The 17,813-nt window shown below is 46.1% G+C and overlaps 1 protein-coding gene across 1 annotated transcript in view; it reads left to right on the top strand.

Annotated features, from left to right (window-relative positions):
- Window positions 1–17,813, top strand: part of LOC135828728 (vasorin-like) — a 224,745-nt gene that overhangs the window by 88,635 nt on the left and 118,297 nt on the right. The window contains exon 5 of the mRNA XM_065341151.1: window positions 16,081–16,152. Within this exon, the coding sequence (XP_065197223.1) occupies window positions 16,081–16,152 (72 nt within the window). The remainder of the gene's footprint in view (window positions 1–16,080; window positions 16,153–17,813) is intronic.

Genomic DNA, 17,813 nt, shown 5'->3' with positions numbered 1-17,813 from the left:
ATCTCTTATTGGCGATGGTGCCATCGTGAGAATAAAGAATTCAACAAGGACGACACACAGTCGGTGACGCCAGACTCGTCCACTGTCCTCTGGCGAGCCACGGTCACACGCTCCGTCGCGGTTCCTGCCGTCTCAGGCTCCAGTCCACAGTGACTGTTCTAGTCCACCACCTTCTCTGCCTCCTCTACGCGTCGTCTTCCGCTCCCACCAGGTCTTCACCTCCTCCGCTCCCACGCTCTGTTTACTTCAAAGTGACAGTTACTTCGTTGTTGACGACGACGAACAGACTCATTACAAACTAACTCATCCTCTGCATCCCGGGTTTCGGCACCACGTTGTAACGGAATCTCAGCCATTCCGTTCCCCGGGACGCAGGACACAAGGGACAAGACTAGTTTGGTTTACATAATTATTATTGACATTACGAAAATGGAGACAACACTCAAAGGGACGAACAAGAAGACTGACAAAAGGACTCTCGACTACAAAATCGCGCATGCTCATATCACACATGCACGGGACTATACGAGACAGTTTGGGGAATGCCATCACACAGGAAAACAACACATCATTTCACAACAGTCCGGTCTTCTTGTTCGTCAGTTGCCCGTCTCCGGCTTTTCGAATAAATATGTAAAAGTTTAGTTCAGTATTGTTGTTGTTGTGTGTGGCGGGTCGGATAGGCAGGGAGGGGCCCCTAACGCCTGGACAACATATGTCGGTGCACAAACTGTGCTTTTATCATGCTACTGATCCGCCAACATCTCACAGCTGGTTTTCTTCATCCCAAATCCCATTGAGACATCACTGCTCTTGTCTATCATTATCTACGCAATACAACCGGCTCGGACAATCGACTCGCCATCATGCTCCTCTCGGTCACAACCCCTGTGATTCTACATAGTGTAAGGATCGGGAGATCTCACGCAACGGACCTGATCACAAAAGGACGAGGTTAAAGAGAGCATGTCTGAGAAAACCAGAACATATGTGCAAGTCGATCTCTCAGATTTCGCTCAAATTTTGCAGGTAGGTTTGCTTTGGGGTGTAGATCGACATTCCAAAGCCCGCACAAAATCTTTTGATAGGAACCATGAAATTGGTATACCCCTCAATATTGGCTCAATATTGGCACGATTTAGGGGTCTACAAACAAGCCACGGCACAGCGTACAAGAACAAGCTACGAACAAAACTCCATCAAGCCAACATTACCTCACCTTAGAAGAGTTATTGGGGCAGCACCACTTAGCCACGCCAGCATCCCAGAAGGCGAGGGCAATCATCCCTTGACCCCACAAATGATCGTCTTTAAATTAGCCAAATTACAAGCGCTGATAAAACAGCGAGCTACGTCCTCAAATAGCAAACACTATACACCGGCAGATAGTAGAACACCTCTTCTAGCGCTGGAGGACATGTCCCCCATCATCCTTTTTGGATTTTCTTGAAATAAACAATTTTGAATTTGTCCACTCGACCATTCGGAAATACGTCCAAACTCATACCTGCGCAGGAAAGCTCGCCCTCCGCGACGTCTAGTCAGCAATTTCTACTCCAACACCACTCCCAACGCTGCAGAACAAAGTGTATTGTTGATTCTAACAAGGAAAAGCAGCGGTGATCACTTGTCACTCCAAACGACAAGCTTCTCCCTGCGCCACCAAACTTTTCGGTGCAACAGTTGATGCAAAAGTGACTGCATTTTTGCGTGTAGTGTTTGGATTTTACTGCAAGAGGAATGAAGAGATCACGTGGATCGTGACGTAGAATAATGCTTTCTGGTGCACAACACCATGCACACGATCACGATCGTTCCTGAGGCGCTATTCGAAACGAACCATGAGGGAGGAGGTAAGATGCATTTTTAATTATTTCTTGCATGCTCTGCTCAGAACATGCAGAAACTATCGTTATAGCGCTAGCATTATTGCATTGGCAAGAATTATTTGAGATATTTCCTTGTGCAGTATGAACAGGGATGCATGTTTTCACACTAACCTCGCTCATCCCGAACATGGTTCAACAGGAACTACGGCTAGTTTACATGCTTATGATTCACGTAGATCTGCAACAGCAAGGAATGAGCGTGGTCCATGCCATCAAGGTCGCTTGGAGTTGACCAGCGCGTGGCCTACATATACACTGGTTGCATGGGGTATGTGGCGCGCCCACATGGCAGATTTCTTACTACATAAACAACGTGATTTGACCCTATTCGCCCTAGTCTTTGTGCTGCCTGTTGAGGGAAAGTTCCGGCTGGAAGGCCTACAACACGACATGCGTGCTCTTGAGCTCGACATCAAGATGCACTTGATCTGATTTAGATCAACGGGTGATCCATGTAAGTGCACGTGCGCTTGATCAAGGTGACTCGAAACCACTGCTGAACCGTGATCTACGAGAACTGGCATTCTTGTGTCATGAGGCACGTGATTTCTTCATTCCTCTTGCAGTAAAATCACCGCTGCTTTTCCTTGTCAGAGTCAACAATACACTTTGTTTTGCAGCGTTGGGAGTGGTGTTGGAGTAGAAATTGCTGACTAGACGTCGCGGAGGGGCGGGCTTTCCTGCGTAGGTATGAGCTTGAACGTATTTCAGAATGGTCGAGTGGAAAAATTCAAAATTGTTTATTTCAAGAAAACCCAAAAAGGATGATGGGGGACATGTCCTCAGTGCAAGAAGAGGTGTTCTACTATCTGCCGGTGTATAGTGTTTGCTAATTGAGGACGTAGCTCGCTGTTTTATCAGCGCTTGTAATTTGGCTATTTTCAAGACGATCATTTGTGGCGTCAAGGGATGATTGCCCTCGTCTTCTGGGATGCTGGCGTGGTTAAGTGGTGCTGCCCCAAGAACTCTTCTAAGGTGAGGTAATGTTGGCTTGATGGATTTTTGTTGGTAGCTTTTTCTTGTACGCTGTGCCATGGCTCGTTTGTAGACCCATAAATCGTGCCAATATTAGGCCAATATTAAGGGGTATACCAATTTCATGGTTCTCTTCAAAGGATTTTGTGCGGGCTTTGGAATGTCGACCTACACCCCAAAGCAAACCTACCTGCAAAATTTGAGCGAAATCTGAGAGACCGACTTGCACATATGTTCTGGTTTTCTCAGACATGCTCTCTTAAGTCTCAATTCGACAACAGTGGAAAGAGAGTCTCAGAGGTTCGATGTAAAGACAGGACAGAGAGAAAATGTTCCAGCCAGAGCTTATCAAGGGCCTGGGTAGCTATGGAAATAAATGTGCTAAAGCGCGAGTCCAGCTACCCAGGCCAAAGGAACAAATGGTTAGGAAAGGGAACAAGGGCGAGTACGAGGGTAAAGATGAGTACGTCGAGTGCGCGCCTGAAAAGGTGAGTACGAGAGTGAAGGTGAGTGCGCACCTGAAAAGGTGAGTACGAGCCTGTGCGCCTGTAAAGGTGAGTACGAGAGTGAAGGTGAGTGCTCGCCTGAAAAGGTGAGTTCGCGCCTGTAAAGGTGATTACGAGAGTAAAGGTAAGTTCGCGCCTGAAAAGGTGAGTACGAGAGTGAAGGTGAGTGCGCGCCTGAAAAGGTGAGTTCGCGCCTGTAAAGGTGAGTACGAGAGTGAAGGTGAGTGCGCGCCTGAAAAGGTGAGTACGAGAGTAAAGGTGAGTTCGAGTGTGCGAGTGCGTACGAGTGTGCGAGTGCGTGCATATATGAAATCGTGAACCAAACAAAAAAACAACCTTACTTGGAAAAGACTCCGCGTCCACGCGGAGAAAAGGAAGGGGAAAATTGCAAATAGATCGAATATACAGACGTTTATGGGACAACAAAAATTTAAATTTACCTGCGAATAACTTCTGAGGGAACAAGGAAAATAGTTAAGAGAGCATGTCTGAGAATACCAAAGTATGTTTGCAAGTGGATCTCTCCGATTTCGCTCAAAATTTGCAGGTAGGTTCCCTTTGGTGTGTGGATCGATTGTGCAAAGCCCTTGAAAAAGTTTCTGAAGGGAACCTTGAAATTTGCATACCCCTCAAAAATGGCCGAAATATCAAATTATTTATGGGTCTAGAAACGAGTCGCGCCACAGCGTATCCGAACAAGCTATGAACAAAACTCCATCAACCCAACATTGCCTCACCTTAGAAGAGTTCCTGGAGCAGTACCGCTTAGCCACGCCTGGATCCCAGAAGACGAGGTCCATCACCTCCTGACGCCACAAATGATCGTCTTGAAAATAGCCAATTTACAAGCGCTGGCAAAACAGCCAGCTACGTTCTCAATTGGCCAGAACTATACACCGGCAGATAGAAGAACACCTCTTCTAGCGCTGAGGACATGTCCCCCATCTTCCTTTTGGGGTTTTCTTGAAATAAACCTTTTCGAATTTTTCCACTCGACCATGCTAAAATACGGCCAAAGTCATACCTGCGCAGGAAAGCTCGCCCCTCCGCGACGTCTCCTCAGCAATTTCTACTCCAACACTACTCCCAAGGCCGCAGAACAAAGTGTATTGTTGACTCTGACAAGGAAAAGCAGCGGTGATCACTTGTCACTCCAAACGACAAGCTTCTCCTTGCGCCACCAATAATTTTTTGTGCGACTGCTGATGCAAAAGTGACTGAAGTCCTGAGCGTGGTTTTTGAATTTTACTACAAGAGGCACGGTGAAATCACGTGCCTTGTGACGCAAGAATGCCAAGTCGCGTTGAATCACCAAGGAAAAGAACAACGACAAAGAAACGACAGGAACCCCGGAAGACGACAACTTCCGAAGCGCCTGCCCGCACACGCAACACCAAGGAAAAGGACGACGACAAAGAAACGACAGGCACCCGGAAGACAACAACTTCCGAAGCGCCTGCCCGCACACTGAACACGTCCACACACATATTATTATTATACGCACGTCCCCGTTTACGTCAACGGTAAGTACACGTATTCGCATGTGCCAGAAGACAGGGAGAGTGGGCAGAGAGGAAAACAAAAATAAATAAAAGTAAAAAATAAATGTAAGACAGCAGGCGATAGGCACATAACTCATGTTCGATGATAGGTTCTCAATGCACGGGATCTACTCGAAAGATCAAAATATATAACAAGAATAACAGACAACGACGATAGGTTTGTAACTCTAGGTGGCTATGAAGTCGAGACCCTAGGTCGGCGGAGCTCCTTAAACCTCACCACCACTGCCACGATTCAGGTTGTGCGTGCTTCCCCTAGCTGCATCTCATGTTTGGCATTAAGTGGTCTTTGTAAAAAAATAAAAAATAAATAAAAATCATGGTCGATGGTAAGTGCTAAATGCACGGGATCTGTACAATGCCTCTGTCCCATCCGTTAGTTACTGCGTACATCCTGGCACAGCTCGCGCCACGCAGGCCTTTCAGCCGTGATGGCCCGCAGGTGCTCCAGGTCTGCCAAGTTCCTCAGACTCCTCAGTCCTGCTGATTCTAGGTCCGCGGATAGTGTGGACACGATGGTTGTCCGTGGCCGCCCTCGCCATACCTTGTCCCCATAGGTGAAGTAACTCCGCATAGCGAGGGCGGCAGGCGTGTCTTGAGGGAGTCTGAGGATATGCCCAAACAGGTCCCATCTGGATCGCCGCATGAGGGCACTGATGGGCTCTGCATGGCAGCTGCCATACAGGGCTTTGTTTGGAATCACCTGCGGCCAGCGGATACCCAGGAGGCTCCGAAGTTGTCTTCGATGGAATGTGTCCAGACGCTCCCATGCTGAAGCCGTCAGTCCCCAGGTGCCTCCATTGTGCGTTAGCACAGGGATGATAAACGCGTTGTAAAGCCTTAGCCGTAGACTTTCGCTGATGATCGATCGACGACACCATACCGTGAATGGCGCTCTGAAGGCTGCCGTTGCTAATTGTTTCCTTCCTGCAGCATCTTCCTCGTCGCCGAGGAGTGATCCGATTTTTTTTGTTTTCCGCCATACTTCAGCCAGGTGGTCTCCTTCCCGGTGCAATGTTGTTTTTTCTGTTTTATCTTCGTTGACATTTAGGTGCCAGTCTCCAAGGATAGCGATGATATACGGTCCGATGCTCTCCAGCCAGGGTCTGGATTGGCTGATGAAATCAGTGTCATCGGCATAAATCACTTCTGGTGGTAGAGCCATGTCGCGCATTAGGCCTGGTCGGAATCGATGCTCTGATCTCCCTCAAGGCTGATTCCAGGTAGATCACAAATACTACAGGAGAGAGAGAGAGAGTCACCTTGGGGGGTTCCGATGGTGGACTTGAAATCAGGTGAAACTTCCTTTCCAAGACGGACAGATATGGTTGTATTTGACAGCAATATCCGTGCCAGTCGGATGTCATCTTCTGTGACGATTGCTCTCATGGTACTCAGCAGCTTCTCCCTTGAAATGGTGTCGAAAGCCTTCGACGTATCTATTTCGTGAATCTCTATTACGCTCTGGTACTTCTGGGCAATTGCAGCCATCCACCAGTGTGCCCAGACGGCATCCGCTGTCGACCTTCCGGGTTTGAATCCACTGTGTGTAGGGCTAAGGTACTCATTCACTGCCGGTTGGATACGTCTGAGGGTCAATAATGATACAGCCTTCCTGACGGAATCCAGCAGAGTAATTGGGCGCAAATTACTGGTCGGTCCCCTCTTCTTGTTGGGCTTCTGCAGTGGGATCAGAGTGCCTGCTCCTAGATCTATAGGGCTATGGAGTTCGAACATGCGGTTGAGGCAGAGAGCGATCCTGGCTGCTAGTTCGGCGCCACCATACTTCACCAACTCAGCATTCACCCCATCTGGGCCTGGTGCTCTGCCATTGTTGAGGCGCCCGATGCACGTTTCTAATTCTGCTGCTGTTATTGAACGCTGCAGAGGCCTTGGCTTTCCCTCAAACGGGTCGATATGCTTCTCACTGTTGCGATTGAATTGCGTGTTGAAGTGCGTTCTGATGATATTCAGGGATTCCTCGGCATTTCCAACTATTCTTCCCTGGGAGTCCTCGACCACCACTTTCTGTGCTTGCTTTCTTGTCATAACTGTCACAGCTTTAAACATCCTGGCACCATCTTTCAATCTCTCCACTTCCTCTGCCATCGAGTTCAATCTCCTCTCGTTGCTCTCTTTGAATCGCCGCTTGATGTCATGTTGAATGATGTTGCGTTGAATTTTCAAGTCCGCCCGTTTACTAATGTTAGTTGTGCTTGCCCAGCTCAGTCTAAGCTCCTTCTGCTTCTTCGACAGCCTTACTATCTCGGGATCCGTCGATTGTCTTCTTTGCGGCTTTTTCTCATGCCCCACGACGCTGCTCGCAACCGTACTGATAGTGTTGATAGTTTTTTCATAAGTTTTTTGACAGGATGTTTCCTTATTCAGTGCCCGCAAAGACTCCGTGACTGCCTCCTGGTACTGACATTGAACCTCCTTGCTCTCTGCAAGTTTCTTGACGTTGATCTTGTCCGCCGAGACGGAGGGTGCTGAGGTTGGTCCTGTCACTGTTCGTTGTCTGCTATGGAGCACTCCATATAGTCTGGAGAGGTCCAACTCAGCAACAACTAGTCAGTGATCAGTGGTAAGTTCAATTCCAGCATAACTTCTGCTATTCCTTAAGAGCCTTTTTTGAGATGAGCGACATAGTACATAATCTATCTGGTTGTAGACCGGTACAACCTTCTGTGTTTGGCTATCTTTCCGCCGCCCGGTCCAGGTAGTAATGTGGCATGCTGGATGCTGAAATGATGTATTGGCCAAGAATAGGTTGTTACATTCACAAAAATCCAGGAGCAGCTGGCCAGCTATATTTCGCTTTCCCCTGCCTTGACTGCCGATCATAATTTCTCTTGCTTTGCGGGTGCCAGCCTTTGCATTGAAGTCACCCGTGTTTTACAGCAAAGTGCTCGACTTGACTGTATCATATGCTTGTGAGAGTGCGTCGTAGAATTTATCCAATTCATTGACCGACTGCAAGCATCGCGAGCTCGCTGGTGCATACACGTTAATTATTGATAGTTCACCTTTTCCTCCGACCTTCGTGCTGTCCGTGTCCTTGGCGTTACCTCCACCGCTATCGTTCTCAAATAATTTGAGTGTCAGGACCGCGACTCGGTCGGAAACCTGCCAATATCGCTGGATATTGCTGGAAAGTCCTGATGACACCACGAATCCCAGGCCGTAGTGGCGACATTCTGGCGGAAAGCAAATCAGACGATATCCATCCCTCACGATATCCAGGCCACGAGACAATTTCGTTTCTTGAATGCAACAAATATTTATTTTATAAGATTTCAAACTGCGTTTGAGCGACTCTTATCTTGCCGTGGACGAAATGCCCCTCATGTTCAACGTCGCTAGAGTAAATGGCGCTGAAGAGCGCCTGAATCCTGCCAGCATTGTCTTTCTTCCGATAAATACGAGTCTCTGTGAGGAGAGAGAGAGAAAGCGTAACCTTCCTCAACCAAAGAGGATGGTTACACATATACGCAAGCAAAACCCAGGGATAACGGTAGACAACAAAGGTACAGGCGAGCGCATGGCGTGGCGAAATCCCGCGAACTGCAGGCTGTATACTTGAAACAAAACAGGAATATCAGTAGGCGCTAAACAGTAAGGAAACAGGCAAACGCATGGCGAGGCGAAATCCGTTGATCTGCGAGGAAGCGACATCAAAGAATTATTCGTTAATGAGACAATTCAAATTAAATTGAAGTGCGAGACCGGGTATTGTACGTGTGTGCAGGCGCAGCAAGAGTTGTCCGTGTAGGCGCAGCAAGAGTTGTTTGTGTAGGCTCAGCAAGTGGTGTGCGTGTGGCAGGTCCCATTTGCGTCAAACATTTCCGAAGGCGATTTCGATGGACTGTGCAAGGCCGATGGCGGATAGTACTCTCAAATCGAGGTTCGATCGCATACGTAACGTCTGTCGGTTTCTTTACAATTTCCCATGGTCCCGACCAATACTTGAAAAATTTAGGCGAAACTTGAGGTGGCGGGTGTCGATGTAACCAAACCTGGTCACCTACATTCAATGGGCTAGCGCGAGATTTCCGATCGTGACGGACTTTAGAACAATGTTGACTAGAATCGAGACGCAACTTTGAAACATGTTCTTTCGCAAAAGATTCGTGCGTTTCAGGAAGTGAGTCGGCAGGCGGAGGACACAAAATATCAAGAGGCATGTGTGCCTCGCGACCAAACATTAAAGAATACGGAGTAAAATTCGTAGACGCGTGAACACTCGTATTGTACGCCAACATCGTCGATGGAAGTAGCTCGTCCCAATTCGAATTGGCCTCATCAACAAAAATCTTCAAACTTTTCTGGATCGTTCTATTCGCTCTCTCAACAACACCATCGCCCTGCGGATGATACGGAGTCGTTCGTGATTTATCATTGTCAAGATGTAGGCATAGCTCGCGAAACAATAGTGATTCGAACTGCTTACCCTGGTCAGTGTGAATGCTCTCAGGTAAACCATGGCGAGACACAAACTCTTTTACAAAACATTGAGCGACAGTACATGCACGGATATCTGGCAATGGATAGCATTCAGTCCATCTTGAAAAATGATCAACAACCACGAGAATGCAATGAATATAACTAAATGCGCACTCATATCACAACCATGGGGACGAATCATGTACATGTATTCCAGAACGTTTTCTTGTCACAATTATCAATGGAATTCGTGACTAAAGAGAATGATGAAACTACAATAGGATTAATACACTTGGAGTGGAACAGCGAGGATACAAGCGTAGTAAGAAAAATAGCACAAACCTAGGAACAGTGTGCACAGGTAATAAACTATAGGTGAGGTGAGAAATGATAGGAAATTCAGCAAGTGCAGTGTGACAATGGACATGCATGTGCAAGTGTGTGTGAGTGCGAATTTACTGGAATAGCGTAAGTGCGGTGACATTTTCTTTTTGTTTACAAAGATTTGGATCACGAATGCGAATGTAGACTGCTTCTAGAACTTTCAACTGCTTGAAACTACTTGCAGAACGAACAACACTGAACCAAGAATCATCATAACTTTCACGACACACGGGGTTAGACAACAAATGCAATTTAATTGCCGATGTATTCTTCTTCTTCTCACCGCCTCTGCCTTCACTTGGTTTCTGACCACCACCGTCCTTCACACCATCTGCACCATCATCGTCATCATCGTCATCGTCCTCTTCATCATCGCTGCCACCTTCACCTGTCGTCAGCTCTCCCAGCAACTGACCACCGGGTTCATCATCGTCACTGCACATGTCGCTTCCACACTCCTCCTCCAGCTGCCGTCGCGTTCTCTTCCTGACCGGTCTTCCCTTGCCATTGCCAAACACCTCACAGTCGTCAACCCTTCCGCTGGCATCATCCGTATCCGGAGAGTTTCGTTGCATCTTTCCAGTCACCTCTGCAGACCGAGCTGCCAGCCGTTTGCTCCTTCTCAACTTTGGTGAGTTGCGGTTGTCTGCATCCGGCGTACCGGTAGAAGAGGACGATGACGATGATGACGATGATGGTGCAGATGGTGTGAAGGACGGTGGTGGTCAGAAACCAAGTGAAGGCAGAGGCGGTGAGAAGAAGAAGAATACATCGGCAATTAAATTGCATTTGTTGTCTAACCCCGTGTGTCGTGAAAGTTATGATGATTCTTGGTTCAGTGTTGTTCGTTCTGCAAGTAGTTTCAAGCAGTTGAAAGTTCTAGAAGCAGTCTACATTCGTATTCGTGATCCAAATCTTTGTAAACAAAAAGAAAATGTCACCGCACTTACGCTATTCCAGTAAATTCGCACTCACACACACTTGCACATGCATGTCCATTGTCACACTGCACTTGCTGAATTTCCTATCATTTCTCACCTCACCTATAGTTTATTACCTGTGCACACTGTTCCTAGGTTTGTGCTATTTTTCTTACTACGCTTGTATCCTCGCTGTTCCACTCCAAGTGTATTAATCCTATTGTAGTTTCATCATTCTCTTTAGTCACGAATTCCATTGATAATTGTGACAAGAAAACGTTCTGGAATACATGTACATGATTCGTCCCCATGGTTGTGATATGAGTGCGCATTTAGTTATATTCATTGCATTATTAAGATTATTGTCTCCACGTCGCCTTTTTAACCACGAGAATATATGCATTTTTTGACGAGGAAATTGGCAGCGGGCCCATCAGATCCATTGCAACTAGTTCAAGCGGTTTGGAAGAAGCCAAATGTTGCAAAGGTGCACGATCAACCAGATTCTTTGCTTTCGAACGCTGATAGTCAGTACACCTGCGACAAAATTCATCAATCTCAGCGTGAAACCCAATCCAAAAATACTTTTTCGCGACTAATGCAATCGTGCGTCTTGTGGCAAAATGTCCGGTCACCGCTGTCGAGTGCGCTTCACGAATAAAACGACTACGAAATGTGCGAGGAACAATCAATTGGCTAGCATTAATCTGAAGTCTTCGATAAACCAAACCGTTGTCGACAAAAAGTTTACCTTTTTCGGTCCAGAGAGCGCGTGCGCCTGGACGAGTCGGTTGCTTATTGCGGTAGTCGCTTTGTAATAGGTTTTTGATTTCTTTAAGATCTTGATCGTTGTCAGTAGCTTCTTGCCATTCCCTACATGCCTCATCACTGCCTAGGAAATGTAGCGAGTTAATCGTGGGCGACGCGTCATCGACAGGGTATCTTGAAAGACCATCTGCGGTTCCGTGTTGTGCGCCCGGGCGATGTATCCATGCATAATCATATTCCGATAAATATTCTATCCAACGGGCAGCTTGTCCCCTTGGATTTTTGAAAGTACGTAGCCATTTCAACGCTTGGTGATCGCAACGAATCTGAAAATGCGCATGCAAAAGGTAGACTCGAAAATGTTCTGTCGTTCTTGCCGAGTTGTACTGTAATTTCTTTCCGGGTCCGATAAACTACGACTAGCAAAAGCAATTGGTCGTTCTACACCATCGTCATCAAGCTGTGAAAGAACTGCGCTAAGTCCGGAATTCGATGCATCCGTGTCTAAAGTAGGAGGACGGTTCCAGTTTGGATACGGCAAAACAGGTGCAGTTGCAAGTTCGGATCTCAGTTTCATAAATGCGTCCAACTGTTCTTTACCCCACTGAAAAACTTGACCTTTCCTGGACAATTTCGTCAAAGGTGCAGCAACACGAGCAAAGTTACGAATGAAGCGGCGATAATAGTTTGCAAAACCCACAAACCCCTGTACATGTTTGATTGTCTTCGGAATCGGACACTCAGAAACTTGATCTACTTTCTTTGCACTTAGTGTACCCCCTTTTCTGAAATGCAATGTCCCAGAAAAGAAACATCCGTACGCAGCAAATTGCATTTCCTAGGTTTAATCTTAAGACCTGCGCTCTCGAGAGCTTTCAAAACAGCTAACAGATTTTCTGCATGCTCTTCTCATGTGCGACCAAAAACAATGATGTCGTCGAGATAGATTAACCACTTAACATACAAAAGACCTTTAAGAACAGTATACATTAATCGCTGAAATGTTGCGGGTGCGTTAGTGAGTCTGAAAGGCATTCTGCGAAACTGGTAGAGACCGTGTGGTGTAACAAAAGCAGTTTTTTCTCGATCTTCAGGCGCTACCAAAACTTGCCAATAACCCGATTGCAAATCCAAAGTCGAAAAGTATTTTGCGCCGTGCAATGCGTCAAGCATGTCATCAATACGTTATTCAAGTTCCGATAACCAACGCAGAATCGTATCCCACCTCCGTCCTTCTTCGCTAAAACAATTGGGCTGGCCCACTGTGAAGAACTTGGTTCGATAATTTCCTGCTCTAACATGTCATCTACTAATTTACACGTCAGCTTCGTTTTATCCGGTGATAATCGACGGGCGTTGTGGCGGATCGGACGATTGTCAGTAAGTGTAATAGTGTGATGTATTTCGTCTGTCTTTCCAACGTCACTATCATTTACCGCAAATACTGATCGCATACTTAACAAAAATCGTTGTAAATGCTTAATCGCAGTGCTATTCCCACACAACCAGACCAATTAAACTTATAAAGCACACTCTTATCTTCTATTGGAACATTATCGTCAAGCATTGGGAATAGAGGTGATGAGGAGGAGATGGTGTGTTTTGGAATTACGGAACTCTTCGAACGCAACGGAAACGATTTTCGATACGCGGTAAGTGTGTGGTCAGACTCGAATGAAATGCTCATGCCATGGTCAGTCAACGTGTTTACACCAATAATCACCTCCTGTACCCCCTCTACTACCAAAGCTTTCGTCTTCACTACTGTCGAATGGTCGAATGCGATAAAAACCTGCGCGACCCCATGTACTTTAATGGAAGACCACGTCGCGCTTTGGAGTGCATCGATACCAACTGTGGACTGAGGCGCGGGTGTAGACATCGGTGCAAATGTTTCAAATACATCTTTTCGAATAACCGTGAATGCTGCCCCCGTGTCCACCAGAGCTGGTACCACTGCACCCTTGCCTTTTTGTCGTCTGCAAATTTTTATTTGCAAATGGCAGCCTTTCGTCCAATATCGACGAACGCAGTGGGCAGTTTGGGTGAACACAGGGGAAACACCCCCCCCCCCCCACAATAGAAACCACGAACCCCAGTAAGCGTAACATTAAGGCAATATACAAGAACGGAAATCTCATAATAGTCGACGTAACAAATTTAAGGGCGTGAACAAGCATCGTAAAGAACAGGATCGAGTACGGTAATAACAGAGTGACAGTCGACTTAACGGAATTAACGGCATGGAGGAACATCATAAATAACAGGATCGAGTACGGCAGTAACAAAGTGAAAGGTTTAACTGTCGAGGCAAAAGTGTTCGTATCGGTGGTGATTTTCGATATCGGAGTCGAAGTGGTTTGCAGCCTCTCGTTAGCCACTAAAAGCGGTATAAAGACTTACGTGAGTCCGAGCAGTCGCCAAAATGTTGCGAGTTTTGGGAACGCTGTTTGGTGCAACATTCACGTTCCATGTGTCCTCGGCGTTGACAAAAGAAACAAACAGGCGGTTCGCAGAAACCGATTCTACGATGCGATCTACGATCCCCCATTTGGCTACGCGATTCTGAACTGTGCGGACGTTTGAATTCTCGACGATCAGGCGAAGGTGAGCGAGGTCGACTACTCGCCGGTCTCTGGTGTTCCAACAAAATTTTGCTGACACGCTCAGCTACACGCTCAACAAGTTCGTCTTCGTCAAAAGTTTTCGGCAGTGCGCGTACTTGAGAAACAGATGCAAATTCTGCGGCCACAGCTGCGAGGACCGTACTCGACTTCTGTCAGTTCGTTTCCACTACCAGTGCTCTACGCTGCGCTGCTGCCAGTGTCTGCGGATCGAAATCGATTACCTTATCTTTAATCGGCGGATCTAAAGCATCGATAAAAGCTTCTTTTGCGATGTCGTCGATTACTTACGACGTCGCAGAAGGGTATGCACAAGCAGTCATTAGTCGTACATTGGTGGCGAGTTTTACCAAACATTCATTTGGGGGTCGTCTAGGATGGCGCAATTTGACCAGAAACAAAGACGAGTTATCTTTTGGCAAAAAATGGTCAATCAACACAGTTCTTAATTGTACATAGTCTTCGACGATCGATTTATCGCAAGCCAACAAAAATCTCGACGCTTCTTTCTTCAAAGACTTGCGCAAAATCGGTACCTCAATGCATCGCGATCATTAATCAAAAGTCTCGAGGATGAGGCGACAGGTGAGCTACAACTTTGATCAAAATCGGCATGTAACAAATTTTCGCAGCGCTCAACAGGTGGAAAACCATACGCCTAGCAAGCCGTATCAAACTCTAAAAAGAATACTTCAATATCTTCGACAGGCGCGCCAGAAAACACAGGAAAACTACCAGCAGGTATGCGACACGGATCAACAGTCATTTTCGTTTAGAAAGTTTGGAACGGTACAGAAGTTTGGAATGATAGAAAAAAATGGCGCCCAACAAAAGTTCGGCACAATACAAAGATTTATAAGCTAAAATTACGAGCAATGTGCTGCAAGAACGAAGTCGAGTTGAAACGAAACGAGACACAAGTACAGCGCAATACAGTTAGGAGCACTTACGGTTCTCAGGGTAGTGAGGTCGAGCAAAAAGTCGGGCGTCAATGTTAGGATCAACAGATCACACACGCGAAAAGCCACGATCACAAAAGGACGAGGGTCAATAACTCAAGTCTCAGGTCGAGATTCGTTGGAAAAAGAGAGAGAAAACGTCCAAGCCAGAGCTTATCAAGAGCCTGGGTAGCTATGGAAATGAATGTGCTAAAGCGAGAATCCAGCTACCCAGGCCAACGGAAGAAAAGGTTAGAAAAGGGAACAAGGGTGAGTACAAGCCTGTTAAGGTGAGTACGAGTCTGTAAAGGTGAGTGCGAGCCTGTAAAGGTGAGTGTGATCCTGTAAAGGTGAGTGTGATCCTGTAAAGGTGAGTGCGAGCCTGTAAAGGTGAGGGCGAGCCTGTAAAGGTGAGTACGAGCCTGTAAAGGTGAGTGTGATCCTGTAAAGGTGAGTACAAGCCTGTAAAGGTGAGTGCGAGCCTGTAAAGGTGAGTATGAGTGTGTGTGTGCGTACGAGTGTGTGCATATGTGATATCGTGAACCTAATACTTGGATAAAAATTGTAACGTGCATGGGATACCCAGACGGCTCCGCACAGTTAATGGAGCAACAAAATCTCCCTACATTTTCAGAGCCGCCCTACAGTGACTAATGCAAACTCGTGTATTGCTGTATAACTTTCAAATGTTGTTAACTTTTAGGGAGCGACGGACGAAGATTATGGCCTTTAGATTTCTAACTGAATCCATGAGACATTCACCGTTTGCGGATAATTCTGTAAAACAATGACAGATTCTGCTCGAAAAGCAATGACATTTCCAAAATTTTCAAACATTATGGCACGCACATCCTTTATGTCTGCTCCATTTTTTTGGTGTTTGAGAACTGTGCAACCTAACCCAGTTGCATATGAATCATGTTGTGGTTAGGAGTCTTGGTTATTCCTGAAAACAAGGTCATGAGTCGGCCGGCCTTATAGATTAAAACCACTACATTCTAGACTCGGTGGTTTGTGCACTACCCGGAACTATGCAAGAACAACATTGTCCTTGTGATTTGTCGTTTGTAGATATTTGAGCAATAATCAGATCCAGAGTTTAAGTGATGGTGTGTTCTCTTGTCTAACAAACCTCCAAACACTGTAAGTATTCTCAACTGCACCACTGAACGCAGGGAACAGTTGTTGTAGACGCTTTGTTTACAGCGCTTGTTGCATATCGTTTTTATTGGAAAGAAAGACTTTTCATGGCTCAATTTTTGTTGTGGTGCTTTGGTTTATTTTGTTTTGTTTTGCGTTCTTCTTTTTGGTTGCACATGCAGTTTGTGCATGCACCATGCGTCATTGTCATGCGTTATGTTTTGTTTGCGCGCATGCTCATATGCAGCCATGATGTTTGTCTTTTTCATCAGTTTCCAGTTTACCTTGTTGTGTCCGGTCTTCTTTGTTTGTCCGTTGCCCGTCTCCGTCTTGTCGAATAATCAAATTATGTAAAACTGTACAGTGCATTTCAAAACTAAAGACGCGTAGGGTTTTTGAAATATTTCAAATTTGGTTGGAATTTTTTGAGAATAGTTTTCGGAATATTGCTCAGGATCGCTCCACAATTACTCTCATATAGTTTCTAAAGGATTGGATAACAGACGCCCAATTTGGAAAATGTTATGCACAAAGTGATCCCAGATTTTATGTGGTATAGATGCTGGCATAACGGTTTTTGCCTAGGTACGCGTCTATAGTTTTAAAATGGACTGTAGTTCAGTTTTGTTGTTGTGTATGGCGGGTCGGATAGGCAGGGAGGCTGGGCCCCTGACGCCTGGACAACATGTACGGGAGCACAAAAGTACTTTATCATTCTACTGACCCGTCAATGTCTCTCAGCTCGTCTTCTTCTTGCCAGCTCCCATTGCTACATCACTGCTCTTGTCTATCATTATCTACGCAATTCAACCGGCTCGGACAATCGACTCGCCATCTTGCTCCTCTCAGTCACAACCCCTGTGATTCTACATAGTGTAAAAGTTCCTTCTGCACACTAGTAGGGGTAAGCGGATTGTATTCGGAAAATGACCGGATTATGCTGTAGCGGATGCCCGCAAGATGCTCGAAAAACAGCTAATTATGCCTTTACGTGCTTCGCCGAAAAACCACAAAACAAAACGGATGACAATAATGAAAAAAGGACTCAGAAAAAAAAGGATTCAGACCAAAAATATGTAAAGTAAAATAAATTATTCCAAATCAACAAGAAGCGCTATGTGCAAGTATGGTCCTTCAATAGCAGGTGTGTATATAACAGCCTATTTAGTGATCTGCCCTCTTTTCGGATAACCCACATTATGGTATCATAATACGTGTGGAGAAAGAGGCGAACTATTCTACTTCATGAAGGTACTGGGGTCGAATGCTTTTGACATGTCGAGGTCAAGGACGCGGCGATTGTCAACTTCACCAGGTCATAACTTTGGTCTACTTCGTTTGATTTTCACAATCTAGGGCTCGTTGGAAAGCTCTAGGCAGGGGCAACGCCAGGATGCCAAACTCCATTATGAAGCCGTAACAAATCAGGCTCTATAACACAACAAAGTTGTCTCCAAGCCTAATATGCAAGCAAATCGTCCCAACAACACCATTCCACTCTCCTTCATCGCGGAATGCTTAAATATTTCGTGCCGATTCAAAAACATATTCAGCTGGCTACATTATTATAAAGTGCTCAGTCGCTCAAAGACCACGCAAAAAGGGATTTCCCCCAAATATGGCGAAGAGTTCGACCAAAAATTGGATTTTGCCGAGGTAAGAAT

Source organism: Sycon ciliatum, chromosome 12 (assembly GCF_964019385.1).
Source record: "Sycon ciliatum chromosome 12, ocSycCili1.1, whole genome shotgun sequence".
NCBI lineage: Eukaryota > Metazoa > Porifera > Calcarea > Leucosolenida > Sycettidae > Sycon > Sycon ciliatum.
The sequence above is the reverse complement of the archived record's forward strand: the minus strand, read 5'-3'. Positions and strand labels throughout refer to the sequence as shown.